Source organism: Eulemur rufifrons, chromosome 3 (genome assembly GCF_041146395.1).
Source record: "Eulemur rufifrons isolate Redbay chromosome 3, OSU_ERuf_1, whole genome shotgun sequence".
NCBI classification, from domain to species: Eukaryota; Metazoa; Chordata; class Mammalia; order Primates; family Lemuridae; genus Eulemur; species Eulemur rufifrons.
The window spans coordinates 63017603-63035175 of record NC_090985.1 but is presented as its reverse complement, the minus strand read 5'-3'; the positions used below and the strand labels follow the sequence as shown (position 1 = coordinate 63035175).

The 17573-nt window shown below is 37.4% G+C and overlaps 1 protein-coding gene across 1 annotated transcript; it reads right to left on the bottom strand.

Moving 5' to 3' along the window:
• Positions 1–580: 580 nt before the first annotated feature.
• Positions 581–17303, bottom strand: MTERF3 (mitochondrial transcription termination factor 3). The gene is made up of 8 exons (XM_069466194.1): positions 17199–17303; positions 14324–14675; positions 12929–13081; positions 7253–7442; positions 6468–6615; positions 6032–6103; positions 4638–4799; positions 581–864 (listed from the first exon to the last, which is right to left on the bottom strand). Exons 2-8 carry the CDS (start codon positions 14658–14660, stop codon positions 670–672), a joined length of 1257 nt encoding a protein of 418 aa, XP_069322295.1. The 5' UTR covers positions 14661–14675; positions 17199–17303; the 3' UTR covers positions 581–669.
• Between the last annotated feature and the right edge of the window lie 270 nt (positions 17304–17573).

Sequence of the window (17573 nt, the reverse complement as noted above, 5' to 3'; positions counted from 1 at the left end):
ATAATGTCCCATGGGCCAAATAACACTGGCCAAGAGTCAGTGTGGAAAGGGGCTACACAAGAGTGCAAATACCAGATGTGATTAGGGGGCCACCAATGTTAATGGTTTACCCAATTTGGTGATCCTAAGGCAGATAACTGAAGTCATGATGCCTCATTTTAAAAATAAAAAAGCAATGTATCAGAGATTAAACCATTTGACCAGAATAACATGTATGGTAAGTGGAAAATAAATCTTTGCTTATTGGCAAAGTCTTTTACTGTGTCTCACTGCCTGTACTTATCTCCTCGTAACACTTCAAAGGAAATAAAGCCATCTTGTGATGAAACCATTTTAAAAGGCCTGTGACTATAAGAACAGGATAATCCTTTTACTCACCTTCACTAGCATGACAAAGCACCAGCTTAAAGCAAACCAACTCTCTCCCTTTCTCTAAACTTGCCATATTTTTAGTTCTCTTCTTCCTGAGAAAGAAGGAAATGGTTAAGTTAAACAAGAATGAAATCACTAGGAACTTGTAAGAAAGACCTACCAGAGTGTAAATACCCAAATGTACAATATCAAGAAATTGTTTCCAATATTGAGACCTGAGACATTTATTTAAAAATATATACATTTATTACTACAAACATTCACCTTGTAATATTACATTTTAACATTAATAAAAAACTAAAGAGTTTTTAAGAATTTTTCAAAGTCCTGTACTGATGCTTTGGCAATCTCTTCACAAAATATTTCATCAGGAATAGATACTAATTTGTCCAAAGAGATGTAGTTAGGTTTTGCTGGATCATACTGTGCTCTTCCTAAATAGGTTAGAAACGAGTGTCTTTCTTTCACTTTAAACAACCTTGTATTAAATACCTAGAAAAGAAAGAAAGTTTTTTAAAAACACTGCACACTGAAGGATAAAATATCAAAAAGTTTACTTGGCTAAAAATTTTAATAAGTTAACGTTATATTGACCACATGCTCAGTAAATATGATAAATGACTATAGCTTCTGTTAAGAAATTATGATGGGCTAGGCGAGGTGGCTCATGCCTGTAATCCTAGCACTCTGGGAGGCTTGAGGTCAGGAGTTTGAGACCAGCTCTGAGCAAGAGCGAGACCCTATCTCTACTGAAAAATAGAAAGAAATTAACCGGACAACTAACAATATATAGAAAAAAAATTAGCCAGGCATGGTGGCACATGCCTGTAGTCCCAGCTACTCGGGAGGCTGAGGCAGGGGGATTGCTTGAGCCCAGAAATTTGAGGTTGCTGTGAGCTAGGCTGACGCCACAGCACTCTAGCCTGGGCAACAGAGTGAGACTCTGTCTCAAAAAAAAACAACAAGAAATTATGATGAAAAAAGGACTCAAAACCAACATCCAGAACAATAATAAAATAATTAAGGGCTATACTGTTGGACAAAGAACATCGACTACTCCAGAGATAGGGGAGAATGTGTTAGAAAAGCAAATCCTCAGGCCTCACCTCAACACTACTTAATCAGAAACAGCAGGGCCCAGAAGTCTGTTTTAACAAGCCCCTAGACAATTCTCGTATCTACCAAGTTTGAGAAGCAATGTTGGAGATCAAAATCTACGTCAGCCAAAAATTTATCAAGATTACATGATCTGTGACACTTCCCTGTACATTCTTTTAAATTCCTGCTGCTCCCCCCTGACTAGAATCAAAATGAAATTAATCTGACCTCTTTGAAAAGCAACTAGGGAAAGTATGTCTTACCCTCTGGGGTTAAAACTCCTAGGGAATAGACTGAGTGGCAGCAACTTTAACAAGTAACCCGAAGCAGACTAAGTCTGCTATAGGCCAGCTGCAAGAAAGAAGGGGGAACTGGAGATCCGGCCAAACAGTGACAAAAAAAGCACAGGGTGCTAACTCAACATGGGGTTGTCTCGCTTTTGGAACAGAACATCTCTTTTGTTTCTTCAAAAACAAATGATATGCGATTCTGCCCTCATTTTGGTGCCTATGTTGCCATTACACATTATTACTACTAATGAAGATGCAATGCCTGGCCTCCATTTTTTTTAAGAAGTATGGATCCTATGCAGTGACTCTTGGCTTAAAAAACTATCATACAACATCCAAACAAAACCACAAGTGACCCTGAAGCTCCCAAACTATTATTAATTTCCTACTTATAATAACAGTTTGAAGCATTTATATAGCTTATGACCAGATATTACGTTGACTTCTCCAATGGTTCAAGGTTACTTTATCATTAGAGAGTTGTGTGCTCTTTCAAGTCCCAAAGCTGCAGCTCAGATGGGGTTTTTCTTTTTTGGGCGGGTTGGGGGAAAGGTGGAAGATTTGTTGCCCACCAAGGGCCACTTTGCCATTGTCACAAGAATTTCATACTATAATGATGCATTAAATTCTCAGGGATTAGGAAAAAAAAAAAAGACCCCAAGCCTGAGAATTACTGATGCCCTCTATCCTAAGGTAGACTCCAGCTTTGCCCTCACAGAAACTCACAATGGAAGGGGAGAGACAGGTTTTTAGGAAGATCCTAAATATAACCTCTTTCCTTAGACTAGTGATTTCCTCATGTTCATTACCCTAAAACTGCTTTTGTTATTCTTCACATTCCATGATCTCTTCGAAATGACTAACCATCGTTATTATGTTAGATTTCTTTCTCCACTTTATTTTTTTTTTTAGACAAGGTCTCACTCTGTTGCCTGGGCTATAGTGCAGTGGCATCATCATAGCTCACTGCACCTCAAACTCCCGGGCTCAAGCGATCCTCCTGCCTCAGCCTCCCAAGTAGCTGAGAATACATGTGCATGCCACCATGCCCAGCTAATTTTTTAATTTTTTGTAGACAGGGTCTCACTCTTGCTCAGGCTGGTCTCGAACTCCTGGGCTTAAGCAAGCCTTCTGCCTCAGCCTCCCAAAGTGCTGGGATTACAGGTGTGAGCCACTGTGGCTGGCCCCCATTTTTAATTAATCGTAAGACATATGTGCCAACCAGAACAGTTACCTTCATGAGAACATTAATTTCATACCACTGAGTTTTAAAACACTAGCCCAAGATTTAAAGTCTGTTATCAGATCCTTTAAAGCTCTGCTGTCACAGTTAATGTATTTTTCCATTAATAAGCTTTTTATTTTTCTGTTTTGTTTTTCAATAAAAGGTCTGGGGTGCCTAAAATGTTTGATTTTAAACAAGTGATTCTGATGCATCTAGTCAGCTTATAGTTTCCTCTACTTGGAATGTTTCTGTCCATCTTTTAAATGCCACTCATTATTCTACAGACAAATATCATTTCATAGAGTGGCAGCATATCCCAGTATAGGGTGTGAGTTTTTAAACTCAAGTGCCAGAATTCTAATCCTGGCTCTGCCCCCACCCCATTGTTACTGGGTAATCTTGGACAGGTTGCTTAATCTCTTTATGCTTACATTCCTCATTTGTAAAATAGGGACAAGAATAGTACCACATATGGTTGTTATGAGAATTAAATGAGTTAATACAAGTAAAGCAGTAAAGATAGAGCTGGCACATAGTTAGCACTCAATTGCTCTTATTCTTTCTGTAATTCTCCTACCTCGTCTAAATTAAATTAATCACTCTCTAGAACCCCTCGTTAAGACTCTTTACCATTATGTAAAGCAATTACATTTTTAAAAGCTGAAAAAACCAAAAACCAAAAACCAAAACAAACAACAACAAAAAATAAAACCTGTTTTCCACACTAGATTACAAGTTCCACAAAAATGGGACCATGTCTGAGTAATTTTTGTGTCCTTAATGTCCACAAAGTGTCTAGCACAGGATGGATGCTCAAGTATGTATGAAAGAATGACTGGATCACTAGGGTTAGGAGGGGACAAAATTAGATTCTTTTATTTATTGTCACTGAATTATTTAGCAACCCTAGGAAAAACAAATTGTCATTGCTTTTTAGTTGACGATTACTTACTTCACAATTGCTCCATAAGCCAAATTCGCATAACTGTTGGCCTCTAACACTTTTATAATGGATATATTTGCATTTGGTGAAAGAGAAAAGTCCTATATTAAGGGCCTATTTGTAGGGGAAAATGATAGGCAAAAAAATATTGTTACATGTGAAGGAACTGAACCAAATGCAATCTAGTTCTGAGAGTTGTATTAAGGTCATATTTCTTTTGCCCATCTTTATATTAAGAACAGGAACATATCTAGCAAACAGAGTAGATGCATCAACTTTAATGAAATTCAATCTGTCATTTATCCAATAAATACTAAGTGCCTATTCACATGGCAAATAGGAAAGAAGGATTACTTTGATGAAATCCAATCATTCTTCTGTTCAACAAATATTTACTGCATGACTACTAAGAGCCAGGTATAGTTCTAGACACTGGCGATTCAGCAGCGTATAAATCAGACAAAGTCTCAGCTTTCAAAGAGTTATTTTTGTGAACAGCAGATAATGTCACTCACTAAGTAAAGAATACGCAAGTCTGATTAGCCTAAAAAATATAATTACAGCTTTGGCACGATGGCAAACCGGAACTGCTTTATGCTTGGGTAAGAGATCATTACGATATGGCTGTTGGTTCTTGGGTTTAGATAAACTATGAATAAAATGTACACACAGCACTGAAAGGACCTTTAAGGGAAGTGATCTGCATTACCTGTGGGAACTTGACAATGATGTGGTGGGGAATGTTCATCACATTGTGCAAATAATCAAAAGTCTCAGTGAGTTTCCTTTTATTTGCAGTTAACATCTTTGGGATTCTGGTGATCATATGCTGAATTTCATTATGTTTAAAACCAAGTTCAAGACGATAAACCTAAAAGAAAGTAAACTTCCTATGAATTGTGAACAGAAATAGTTATTTTGGTACTATGCCAAGGCCACACTGATTCTTTTAAAATGTAAAATAATGACATTTTAAAATCTGGAGACAACTACGCCAGTGCTCACAAGGCATTATAGCTCCCTGCTTCTGAAGTCATGGGAATTTCAAACCCCTCTCCTAAGAAAGAGCTGCTCACAGCATGGTGATCACCATGAAGATCACCAAAAGTAGCAAACATAATATGAGACAGACTAAGGGAGGATGTGGCAGGGCTGGTCAATGTGGGAGCCTGACACCAAACAGACCAGCAGTAAGATTTTCAAAGTGGTTTTTGAGCTTCTGCTCCCAAGCACATGTTATCTGAAAAGCTGAAAGTCAAAATTCCAGACAGAGATAATAAAACTAAACACCCAAACATAGGCTAGGTCCTCTATGTGCTTTCATGGTATCCTACGTTTGCCCACCAAGCCACTGCTCTTGTCACTCTGGATTTTATCCCCTGCGAGACTGAAAGCTCCTTGAGAGCAGGGGCTGTCTCCCTAGCATAGTGCTTGGGCAAGTGCTCAATAAACATTTCTTCAGTGACTGGATATGAAACACTTTAGTAACTCAGAAAACAGGCCTTACATAATCATTCCAAATACTACTGTAGCTTTGTATGTTAAATAGTCAGTTGCCCTTGGCTTCATACTATTCTCTTAGAGAAAGGACAGAGTGTCTGGTATGTTATGATAGAACTAGAGCTGGCAATTGGCACAGGTGCTAAGGAGAACCAGGTGCTGGCCCCTACTCTCTTCAAAGTCTTCTGGATCCAGCCTCCAAAACTCCCCCAGACATAGACAAAGACTTCCATGCTAGGCAACAAAAGCAGTTTCACAGACTGGTAACATAGAGTAGGCAATATAAACATAAACTCCCATGCTGGGCAACAGCAGCAGTTTCCAGGTACCACCCATACTCCTAATCTATTGCTTTAGGATTATGGGTACCAATGTATACAAGGTGATTTACTCATGTAATACCTGGTTAACATGTGAAAATATCATTAACTGAAAAAAACTGCTTGTTAGGCATTTGTTATAATTTCCTATTTCTCTTTTTAGAAATAACTACTTTTAAAATCTAGTTTTCGTTAAGATGACAACAGCAAAATCTATTCTCTTTAGAGGATTAAACACTTAAGAGAAAGAAACTGATTTCTCAAAAGCTTAAAGTTGTCCTACCTTCATATTTTCCTTCACGGGCTCCAGACTTCCAGTTAGTAGCCTTGGGAGACGAACTACCAGCTCTCTAGTCTGTAGTTGTAAACAAAGCAATCTATTATTACTGTGTGTGCATATTTAACTACTTTGGAAAACTAAGGTAATACTAGGAATACAAAGTTAAAACTTAAAAAATATGACCCAATCAGAAAAATGACAGGGACCCTAGAAATACACAAACTTAGTACTGTTTGAGGAAAAAAAAAAACTTGAGGAACCAATTTGAAGGAATATTATAAAATGATGTAGGTAAAACCTATTTTTGTACAGCAAATATCAGGAATGTACAGAAATCATATGGGCTAGGTATTTGTTAAAAACATGAGATTTAACAGCTACTAAATATATCTGACATGGAAATGTACAAATTCTGGCCCCACCCCCACACTTTTTTTACCTTCTTCACGCTAAGTTCAAGTTCTTTCTGAAAAAATCCCAATCTGTTATCCAGTCTTTCTACTGAAAAATTCAGCAAAAACGGTGCATTTCTGACCATCTGTGCAATATCTGCCTTACTGAAATTTTTTGACCGTAGATAAGCCACCCTAGAGAAACAAACAAAAATACACACACATGATATACATTTACTAATGACATGCTGCTTTCCAAAGCAACTATTTTTAAAAAGGCTCCCACACCAAAAAAATAAATAAAAACAAAACCATTATATAATAATGGCCCAAATATGGTTAAAACAAAACAAGTATTAACCCAACTCTAGAATGGTTTCCATTTATACTTGAAAACAGAAAATAACTCTGAAATCCACTAATAGGTAGATTCCCTTTTCAGTTAATCTGGTTTATTTTATTACTTGATAAGACAAAATGAAATAACTTCTGTTTAAATATATTTTTTCTTGGCTATGAACAAACACAAATTAAAAAAGTAAGTAATCAATGTAAAAAGAAAGACTTGTAAGTATGGTTGTAACAGGAATTTCTTTTATGTATTCCAATATCAAACGGCAAATTTCAACAATGCTAAAACCAGAATTACTTTTGTATCAGCCTAATAATTGAGATCAAAAAAGGTCTGTAACAGAAAAAAAATTCATTTTCATTAACTCAGTAGATCCTTGTATAGCAGAGACTTAATAACTGTAAGTTCTTACAGTTACTTACAGATACTTTGTTCATAAGCACTTTTTGGGTTATATGAAAATCAGTGTAAAAGCCCTACCTGGTCTTAAGATCGTCAAGGTCTTCAGAGAAAATAGCATAATTTTTAGTCAGGAATGTTCCCAGGTGGTTATCCTCTATACCCAAATCTTTAAGAAACAGGAGTGTTTGCTTAATATCTTTTTCAAAATCCAGTCTCAGAAGGAGGTTGGCTGCATCTGGATGTTTTTCTATCTTGGACAAATCCACTCCTATAATAAATTATAAATACTGATTGAAGATAATTTCTTAGTCTGGCCATTGAACTTCATACATACAAGCACAAGAATTTACTGATGGAGATCAATCCCTATCCAAAGGAGAACTGAGATACATCAATAGAAACTACTAAATATTTTTAAACTAAATTGGTTGCACAAATAAAAACAAATTAAAATGGAAATACAGTATTTATTTCAAAGTCAAGTATAGAGGAAAACAGAGCATTTGGTGCTAAATTTCCCCCCAAATAAATTCACTGTCATACTGACATAGAATCACCATCTTTGTCTGTGGTGTCTTGAATATTATTTGTGGATGTTTTCAAGCCCCTAATGATCTCCATAGTAACTGCTCAGCTGGTAATTCTGCAAGGTAACAAGCACTGTGAATAGTTACTTTCTTTGAGGTCTTTACTATTTCCTTAGTTATAATCATCATTTAAAAAACATGCTTACAAGCCCTTTCCTAGGGGGAATAAAAATGATCCTATGCCTTACTCATCATTGAAATCTCCAGGTCTTTAGCATAGAGACAAGTACCCTGAAGGAACTCAAAAAAATGTCTGAGTGAGAACATATGAACACACAACCTTCCAAGTATACAACAAAGCAGAGAGTACACAACCTTCAACTTTCACATATCCTTACAATCTTAGGTAATCTAAGTATATGAGATAAGGAACGGGGGAGAGAGAGAGTAAAAAGGGGAGAAGCCAAGTTGTCATTTTAAAGCCTCCTTTGGTTACAAATATAATTCGATTTCAGCATTAATTAGTCAGGGAATGAAAGTAACCTGTAATTCAAAATTCTTATTAAAATAGCATTTTATTCTCTAATTTTTTTACCTGATTAAAATAAAATAAACATGAAAAAAGGCCTATTCCTTGAGTATAAACATTTGAAGCTGATATAAAATCTTAAGTTCAGACTCAAATTTCATATTTTTAAAAATGTATCTTCAGATTAAAAATAACTCTCAAACTGATTTCTACAGGCAATTTTACAGTCTTAAATATAAATGCAATGAAATAAAAACATTCCTTAATAGCATCCACAATCATAAAAATAAATTATATTTATTATAACTCCAAATACTATTAGATACAAATATAATTCTAATTCCAAATTTCTTGGCATAAAATAGGTATTGATAAGATGGCCATAACAAGCAAAATAGATTAAATACACAACACATGAAGAATGAAGATCAGAAACAGATGCAGAATGAACTAAAAAAAGTACTATGCAATAATAATGACATTTTAAATCACGTGGAAGAAACAGAATACTCATTAAAATATAATGGGACCACTAGCTATGCTTTTGGAAAAAAATTAAAAATTCTTTCTATATCTTGTATAAAAATTAATTCTAGATAAAGACTCTAAATGGATATTAACTCTAGTAGAAGAAAACACAGAATTTAATAAATAATATTAACCTTAACTAGAGAAAAGTATAAAACCTATGTACGGCTCTCCATATGATACCTACTTATATAGAGAAAGGTCTGGAAAGCTATTCAATGAAGTAGTGATAGTGTTTATCTTTGGGAAGCAGAACTGGGGATGGAGAGAGGACAAGAGGTCTTTCTTGTATAGTATTTGCACTTTTAACAACTAGATTTAATTCTTTTGTAATTTAAAAATAATAGTAACAGAAAAATAAATCCAATTATTGGATGGATAAATAAATAAGATGGAAACCAGTTCCAGAAATCTGTGGCAGTGGGGGAGGGGATGCTTTAAAAATAACATAAAGGCTTCAGACTTCAAATTTAACTAAATATTACAGCTTACAGGAGTTGAAGTGCCTTGCTCAGCATGAGCTGTCACACCCTGACTGTGATAGAACAGAAATCCTGAAAAGCTGCTTCTTAACAGCCACAGGAGAGCAGAATCTCATCAGGAGTGCACACTGCTCTCAATACGAATCATGTGTGCTCACTTCATTCCATTAACTTGGAAAAATAGTCACTGGATGCCTAGTAAGGACCATGCACTTCTGTTAGGCACTGCAGATATAAAAAATGAGTAGTACCCCATTCTAACCTATAGGTGATCAGTCTAGTCCGGCTTTATCTCATCACTTCAGTAACTATAAATATAACGCTACCATTGTATTCAGTTATGGTTACACATATTTAGTGTATCAATCAGGGTCTGGCAGGCAACAAAAATTGCCCTGGTAAGTACAAATGAAGAGAACTTTAATGAGGAGACTCCATACAATGGTGTGAGCAGCATTAAGGGAACAAATAAGAGCACTGCCAGCACTAGAGACAAGGAGGCAAAATGCTACCAGAGCCCAGAGGGAGCTGGAAGCTATCAAGGAAGGGCTGATCAGGGGGAGCTGTTGTCATGGAGTGAGGCAGCTACGGGACCCAAAGGAGGGAGGAAGAGGGGAAAAATACCCCCACCTGGCCCCTCTACCTTCTATCCTGCAGGCACCTCCCATTGGCTGAAGCTGCCAAGAAGGCAGGTGGTACAGGAGCCCTAGTGCAAAGAGACTGGCCTCCTGGGACACAGCACAGGCAGAGAGGCAAAAAACAGATCTGGGAGGCAGACACAGAAGGATCAGGACTTGAGTCCTCAAAAACACTGTCTGACAAAGCAATCATGCTCCTCTAAGTTACTGTCATTTAAGTTACTTCTAAGACATGCTGTTGAAAATCAGCATACAGGGTGAAGGAATGACTAAAACATATTCCAAAGCTCAAAGTATACTGTAAATTATTTAAATGCAGGAACTATGTCTTAGCTCCTTTTGTGTTACCCATAGCACCTGCCATAAGGTAAGGAAAGCTGAAATGAAGGGTGACTGGTGCTCCTGCTCCCAGCAGATGCCATCTTTCTGCTTTTGAATACACAGACCCGCTCTTTAAAACTGCATGTATTTATGGTGTATAAGATGTTTGATACCTGCATACATTGTTGAATGATTAAATCAAGCTAATTAATATTTTCATCACCTCACATATTTGCTATATTTTTTTTTTAGTGGTGAGAATATTTAACATTCTTATAATTATTTACTTATCTCTCCCTGTGCCAAGTTGCCCAATTGTTACCCAAATGTATAGGGAATGGCCTTTGTTCTCAAAATCTACACTCTTTATAATTTTCAAGTATACAGCATATTATTATTAACTATAGTCATCACGCTGGACAATAGATCTCCAGAACTTGTAACTCCTGTCTAATTGAAACTTCATACTCTTTGACTGACATCTGCCCATTCCCTGGTAACCACCTTCTACTCTCTGCTTCTGTATTGAATTTGACTTATTTTAGCTTTTACATATAAGTGAGATCATGCAGTATGTCTTTCTGTGTTTGTCTTATTTTATAATGTCCTCCAGGATCATGCATGCTGTTGTAAACGACAGAATGTCTCTCATTTTAAAGGCTGAATAGTATTCCATTGGGTATAGACACACCACATTTTCTTTATTAATTGATGGACACTAAGGTTGATTCACAGAACAATTTGTATCTCTCATGTGAGACTTATCACTTTACCCTTCATCCCTGCATTCCAGTTATTCATATATATTTGTACTTGGATGTTTCTGAAGCCTTGAAACTTCTTGAGGAAAAGGCCATTCCCCACACATTTGGGTAACTTGGCAGAGGGAGAGAGAAGTAAACAATTACAAGAGAGTGCCATTAGTGCTAGGGGCGAAGTAAGCAGGAGTGAAGTGAGTCTGAGGAGGTCACTCTGTCTGCAGGGTCAGGAAGACACTTTGGATGTTACTTGGACTTGAGTTAAGTTCTTCAGCCGTCAGAACTGACCAACCAAAGGAGCAAAGTGGCAAGTGACGAAGCTGAAAGGTAAGGAAGGACCAAACCAGGAAGAGCTTTGATGCCATGGGAAGGTTTTGAAAGATTTTAAGTAGGTCACTGATACAGTCAGATTTTTGTTTTATAATGGAAAGAGCACTAACACTAGAGAGATTATCGGAGCCAATATTGCTGAAGGGAAGATTATCAAGTTAGAAGGCTACTGCAGTCACTCAGTTACAAATGAGAACCCAAACGAAGGTAGTGACTGTAGGATGAGAGAAGCAGATGGATTTGAGAGAAACGGAGAAGCAGAATCCATAGGATAAGGTGCGAAATTGATGTAAGGAGTGAGGGTAAAAAAGCAAAAATTAAGAATGATCCCTAAAAGTTTCTACCAGAGCAAAGGTTTTCTCTTTTTCCTCTCCTGTGAAAAATCACCTCCCAAAAATATGTGGGATGAGAAACAAAAAAATAAACTCCTTCTCTGATAAAACAAGATTAATCTGTATCCCAAATCACAATGAATGAAAACTGATGAAAGACTGGTAACAGACTTATCAGAGAGGATAAAGAAGAAACTGAAATGCCTACAAATGAGAATCTGACATGTGGCAAACTCAAAAGGCTCAGAAATTGGAGTCCCTAGAGATCTAAGGGGTTGGAAGTGAGGTACAGGCTGAAAACAGGGATCGGGTATGACTGTATACCAAGAACTCAGGAACTGCCCTCCCCCAGCCCCCCATGCCTTACCTATCCTATTCCTCTCAATCTGCCAGGAGAAAGGAGGCTCATTATCTGGGAAAAATCAAGTATGAGAAGTGCAAAACCCAGAGAAAATAGGAAAAGCAAAAGGTTGCAGTAAGATGCTAGACTAAAAATGTTAATATGAAGACTAGAGGAAATTTGCAGTGAGATAACCCTGGCTGCCTTTAACTATACAGATCCAAGTGTCACCTACTAGTCAATAAGCTAAGATAGTTATGGAGCAGGCCTTGAGAGAAGCCATCCAAATCAGGAGGAAAATGGGCTCTAGAAGGAAGGTCGGGGGTAGTTTGGCAAGTAGGGAGCAATATATGCACTCTGGGGAAATGGAGTAATACATCATCCAATAGGACTCACTGGGAAAAATTGTCCTGAAAGGATATTGGAAGATGTGGGACAATTTAACCCTAAAAACAAAAAAAGCAATCAAATGAGAAACAAGGCAATTCTTAATTCCAGGAAAAAAAAGTTGTACCGGAAAGTAAACAATCATAGTACACTTCTTACTAGAGCAGCTAGCAATATTTATAGCCATTATATAATCAATGACTAATGATCTATCTAAAAATTGTAACATAACTACATTGGGAGACTTGAAGAAAATACAGGAAAAGTATTTGTGTATATATAAGAGATCAACTGATGTCTAAAACTGATGACCCAAGCAACAGCACTATAAACAATTACTTAAAAATGTGGAGGTTGAATACAAACAGAAAGAATGATAAAAGTACATAAATCTGGGAATGAGATGTAAGGTCAGAAAGGATGAAGCAGGGAATATGGTTTTTCACTAGAAGCCTTTCACACTATTTAACTTTTGCTCACATGTATGTACTACTTCGAAAAAGATTAAAATGTTAACTTAAAAAGGCAAAAAAATAAATGAAGAGTACGCTCAAAAAGTACCTGTGGGTTAGGAAAACTTACCTAGAAGCACTAACTTCTGCAGAGTCTCAGAATGATCTACATAGTCTCGGAGTGTGAATGAAGCTGGGGGCAATAGAGGGTCTGCAATAATCTGAATGGCTTCCTCCTCGGAAACTGGCTGCAATGGAGATAATGGAGGCAAGTCATCCAGTCCTTTGAGAGAGAGAGAAGCAAGTTAGCACTCCAATATGCACACTTAAACTATTTCTACGAAGACTACCTCTTCCCTAGTTTGCTTCTTACACTGGTTAAATCTTGGAGTCATTTCAGAATTAAATGTTTAAGAAGTCCAAATATTTTCTACCTTCGAAGGGTTAAGGTTACAACTATTTAGAGAGACCAATTACTGTTCCTCCAAGAAAAGAAATTTGTTGGTAAGTTTCAAGGCACATAACTCCTTTCCTTCACTTTTAATCAGTCGGCAAGAATGCTAAAGATCATCTGATGTCAAGCGCATTTTGAGAAAGAAATTGATTCTATCACACCCTGTTAGATTGGCCGAAAGTACACATATTCCAACAGTCTGAATTGCATGGGTTAAAGTCATCACAGCCTGAAATGTCTTTGTTTTGATCCAATCCCCTTCTTTCCAAGTTATTCTTAAATATGTCTTTAAGAGGACATCTATGACTGTTTCTATTATGCAACCTGTAGTCTTTGCCAAGGATGTGACCCTCTCTAGTACCGCCTTGATTCTAAAGTTTTGTTTTGTTTTGTTTTTACATCAAACACAGTATGGAAGAGACTTACAACTGTAACCTACCTTAAGCTAAGAAATCAGGACTGTGATCTCTTGTTCCATTTTTTGTTTCTCATCACTAACTGCCCTTTTTCATCTTTGATAGCCAGCCTCTCCCTGCCTCCCCACCTTTCTTTCATATTCTACCTACTGTAGTATTATCTCATTTGCAGTGAAATATTCCTAGAATAGGAAGCATAGGAAGGAGAGGCTGGCTAAAAAGCAACAGGAGGGAACTTTTTGGGGTAATATAACTTCTATTTATTGATTGTGGTGGTTATTACACAATTAAATGCATATGTCAAAATTTATAGAACTGTATACCCCAAAAGTTGACTTTTACTTGATCTTAAATATACCCTAATAAATCTAATTACCATCAGAAATTTTTTTTAAAAAATATAAACAATAAAATATTTAGAAAGCAAATGTTATATATAGAGCTATAAAATAATCTTATATATATTAACCGCCAACTTTTTTTCTTAGCCAAATAAAATAAAGGTATAATCAAAATAAACGAATAGAACCGGCATTGTTCTTTTTCTTGCCTGGTACAAAATATGACCTGAAATAAACTAGCAGAATATAAACAGGTAGCTTGCTCAAACTACCAAAGTGGGGAAAGGGGGACTTTCCTGAAAATTCAGAATTACCTTCTAAAGACAGTTCAGAATCAAAGTTAGGGGGTATTTTTTGTGTCTTCTGTGACTGTTCATTCACGGAAGGAAGCAGAGTGCTTTGGGTAGAATTATTCTCTTGACTACTTAAGTTGGTAGATTGGGAACTATTCCATAGGGAGGAAGTCCTGTAAGTCTTAAACCCCCACTGGAGAAAGCAATTATCAGAGGACATCCAAGGCTGAGCAGAAAAGCCATGCAACAATGTTTTTCCTGGTCTTGCATAACGTTTTGTAAGTTGTGTAGCATTAATGAAGCTAATCAATTTAACTGAGTTGAACCATCTGGGTATCTGTTGGGCTGACAGGGCCATTTTTCTTAAAGTAGTCTACAAAGGAAAAATATAGAGAAATTTAATTTAAATTAAATATAAAAATTAAATTAAATATAAAAATTAAATTAAACTTAAATATTTAAAACAGTATTCAAACAACAAAATGATAAACTGGAAATTATTTTTTCTAAATCAAAGATGTTTAAATATATTTATCTAAATATCTATCTAGACTAAAATAAAATAGTGAGATGTTTCTTACCCACAGGAAAAGCCTCAAACAAGGCAGTCTCAGTTATAAATGGAAAAACAGGAACTTCTGAACTAGAAAAATAAAGATATGCTTTACAATTTAACAAAAAGCAAAATCACCGAAGAAAAACATTTAAAACAAAAATCTGTAGGTGTTCAAATTACAGCCCAACTTAATAATCTGTTCATTAAATCATTTAAAGAAAATAAGGTGATGCAATTAAGTGTTCTTGATATTTGGTTTGAAGGACATTTAAGAAGCACACTGCTGATCAAAGTAACACTGAATTATTCAAATGCATTTTATGTATACAAATTAGCCACAAAATAAAAAACAGAAAGAAATTCACTGTCTTAAATGAATCATCAAAATATTATCAGTGCTATATAGAACAGTGGAAGCTGTTTCTTGCTTCATCCTCAGAGCTGAACATTGTTGATTATTTTACAGATAAAGCTATTCTTCAAAACAGAATTGAACAAAACCAGTTTTGTCAAATTGTTTCACTGTGGGAAACAAAAAAAAGCCTCCAAAAGAAAAGGTCAAAATTAGCAAAAATAACAAAATGACAAATAAGCAACTACCAATGAGTATATGTATATTTTGACTGAAAAAGTAGATGTTTTCAAAAACATTTTTATCAGGAAAGGCTTTTGTTGTTACATTAAGATCCAGGAATATGAAGAAATTTTATATTTAGCTAGTTAATTAGAAAGGTAAATTTGATGCATATAATCTTATGTTAAATTAAGATATTCCATATAAAACACAGCATGGGGTCCAGCATATGGGAAATGCCCAATAAATTTTAGCCATTATTATTGATTACACAACCAAATACAAATGAATTCTTCCTGATTAACTGATGCATACAAGTTTTTGCTTTGCTTTTCTATATAGTGAAATGAAGCTTGTTTTATGCTCTCAATTAAACCAAAATTTGAGAGTCTAATCCTCCCCTTAGAGATCTGTTGTTTTTGGAAGTTTGCTGAAGGAGATTTACAAAAGTGAAAGTTTCACTTTCATTCTGAAATGATTTTAGAAAGGAAATAAGCACTCTTAATAACCTTCTGGGATGGATGATTTTTGTTAAATTTTGGTATGAAATGAGCCTCCAAAACTTCCAAACTTCTCTCAAATATACGGCATTCATTCTCTGTACCGCCGTCATAATGGCACTAAATTGGAGGCCAGGAGACTTCAGTTATGCCACCTTGACAAGACCAAGTTTCTGGAAGTGGCCTAACATAATACCTAGCTCTTGATGGGGGTTCAAGAACCATTCTTCAAATAATATATTTTTTTAAAGATGATTCTTAAAGTCCCTATCAGCTCTAACATTTTTGACTTCTACGTTGGTCTAAGCACTTCATTCTACTTCAAAATAAATTCCTGAAACCCCAAATTTACTCAGAAGCCTTTCCAGACTCAAATTAATACCCCTCCAACATTAGGGAGATTCACTTTTAAATTTCATCCATATTCATTAAAAGATCTTTATGCATACAACTAATGTTCATCCTTCCATTTTTTTATTTATAAGTGCACTATCTTCACTACATCATCATTTCACCGCTCTCTATACGTTTTAACAATTGATTAACTGTTCCTTCACGGGAGCAGGCCTGGGTCTCCTCTCTGGATTCACCCTTCTAGTGACTATGCTCCCCTAGCCCAGACCCTTGTACTGCTCCATTGTTTGTGGAGTGGAAATCGATCAATGGCAAGTAGGGTTAATCCACTTGCTTACAGATTTGTATAAAATCTCTGCAAAGTGGTAATGGTGAGCCTTTAACATGCCGCTTTCATCAGGAAAGTTAAAGAAAAAGACCCTCAACGAACTTGAAGTCCATTAAAATATCTCAACTAGTTCTCAACTGTGTGTCTAGGGCTTTGCTAGGAAAGGGCACTGAAAGAGTTTCTTGAGGGTTCAAGATTTCTATCTCTGAAAGGCTATAAATGAAATCAGGAGATGAAAGGGAGGTTAACGGAGTGGCTTCGTAATAAAGGGCCTCTCAAGTAATACTGACGTCCTCCCTAGGCCATTTTAAACAATTTCAGTGCCCCAAATCGAACTTCCGCAGGAAGCCAGTTTACGCGCCGGGCCTCCTTCTGCGTCCTTCACAGAGCGCACTAATAAACAAGGATGGTTGCGTTTTCCATCGAATCAGCCCGGGGAGAACATAAGGCAAACAGTGACTGTCGACTGGGCCGCGAAGGCCTACATGCCGTGAGGCCCGGGGGCGCGGCCCGGACGCGGGTGGGTCCGGACCCGAACCCCCGCCAGGAGTGCACCCCTCGCGCTCAGGCGGCTCCTGCTTTACCTGTGGCGAGGCCTGTGCCTCGTTGCGGGTCCCGCAGTGGCCGACACACTCGCCCGGCCCCGCGCACTGTCCCGCCGCGCCGCAAGCCGGCTGGTCCGCCCGCCCAGCCCCGCGCCGCCTCGCTCTCTGGCCCACGTGGGCTGCGGCCGGAGTGAGCGAGACCATCTGCCGGGCTGCGCGGGGGAGAGCGGGCGGCGTGCGCGGGGATAGAGCCAGCCAGGGGCCACAGCTGCCCTTCTCCGCTCGCCACTTGCCTCAGGCCTTGTGGACTGGGAGTCTGAAAGCTCCTTGAGTGCCTAGAGATGCCTCTGCCCGAACGCCAGGTTGGGGGTGGCCGGCGGCGCCCCCCGCCCGAGGCCGCGGTGGCGGCGCCAC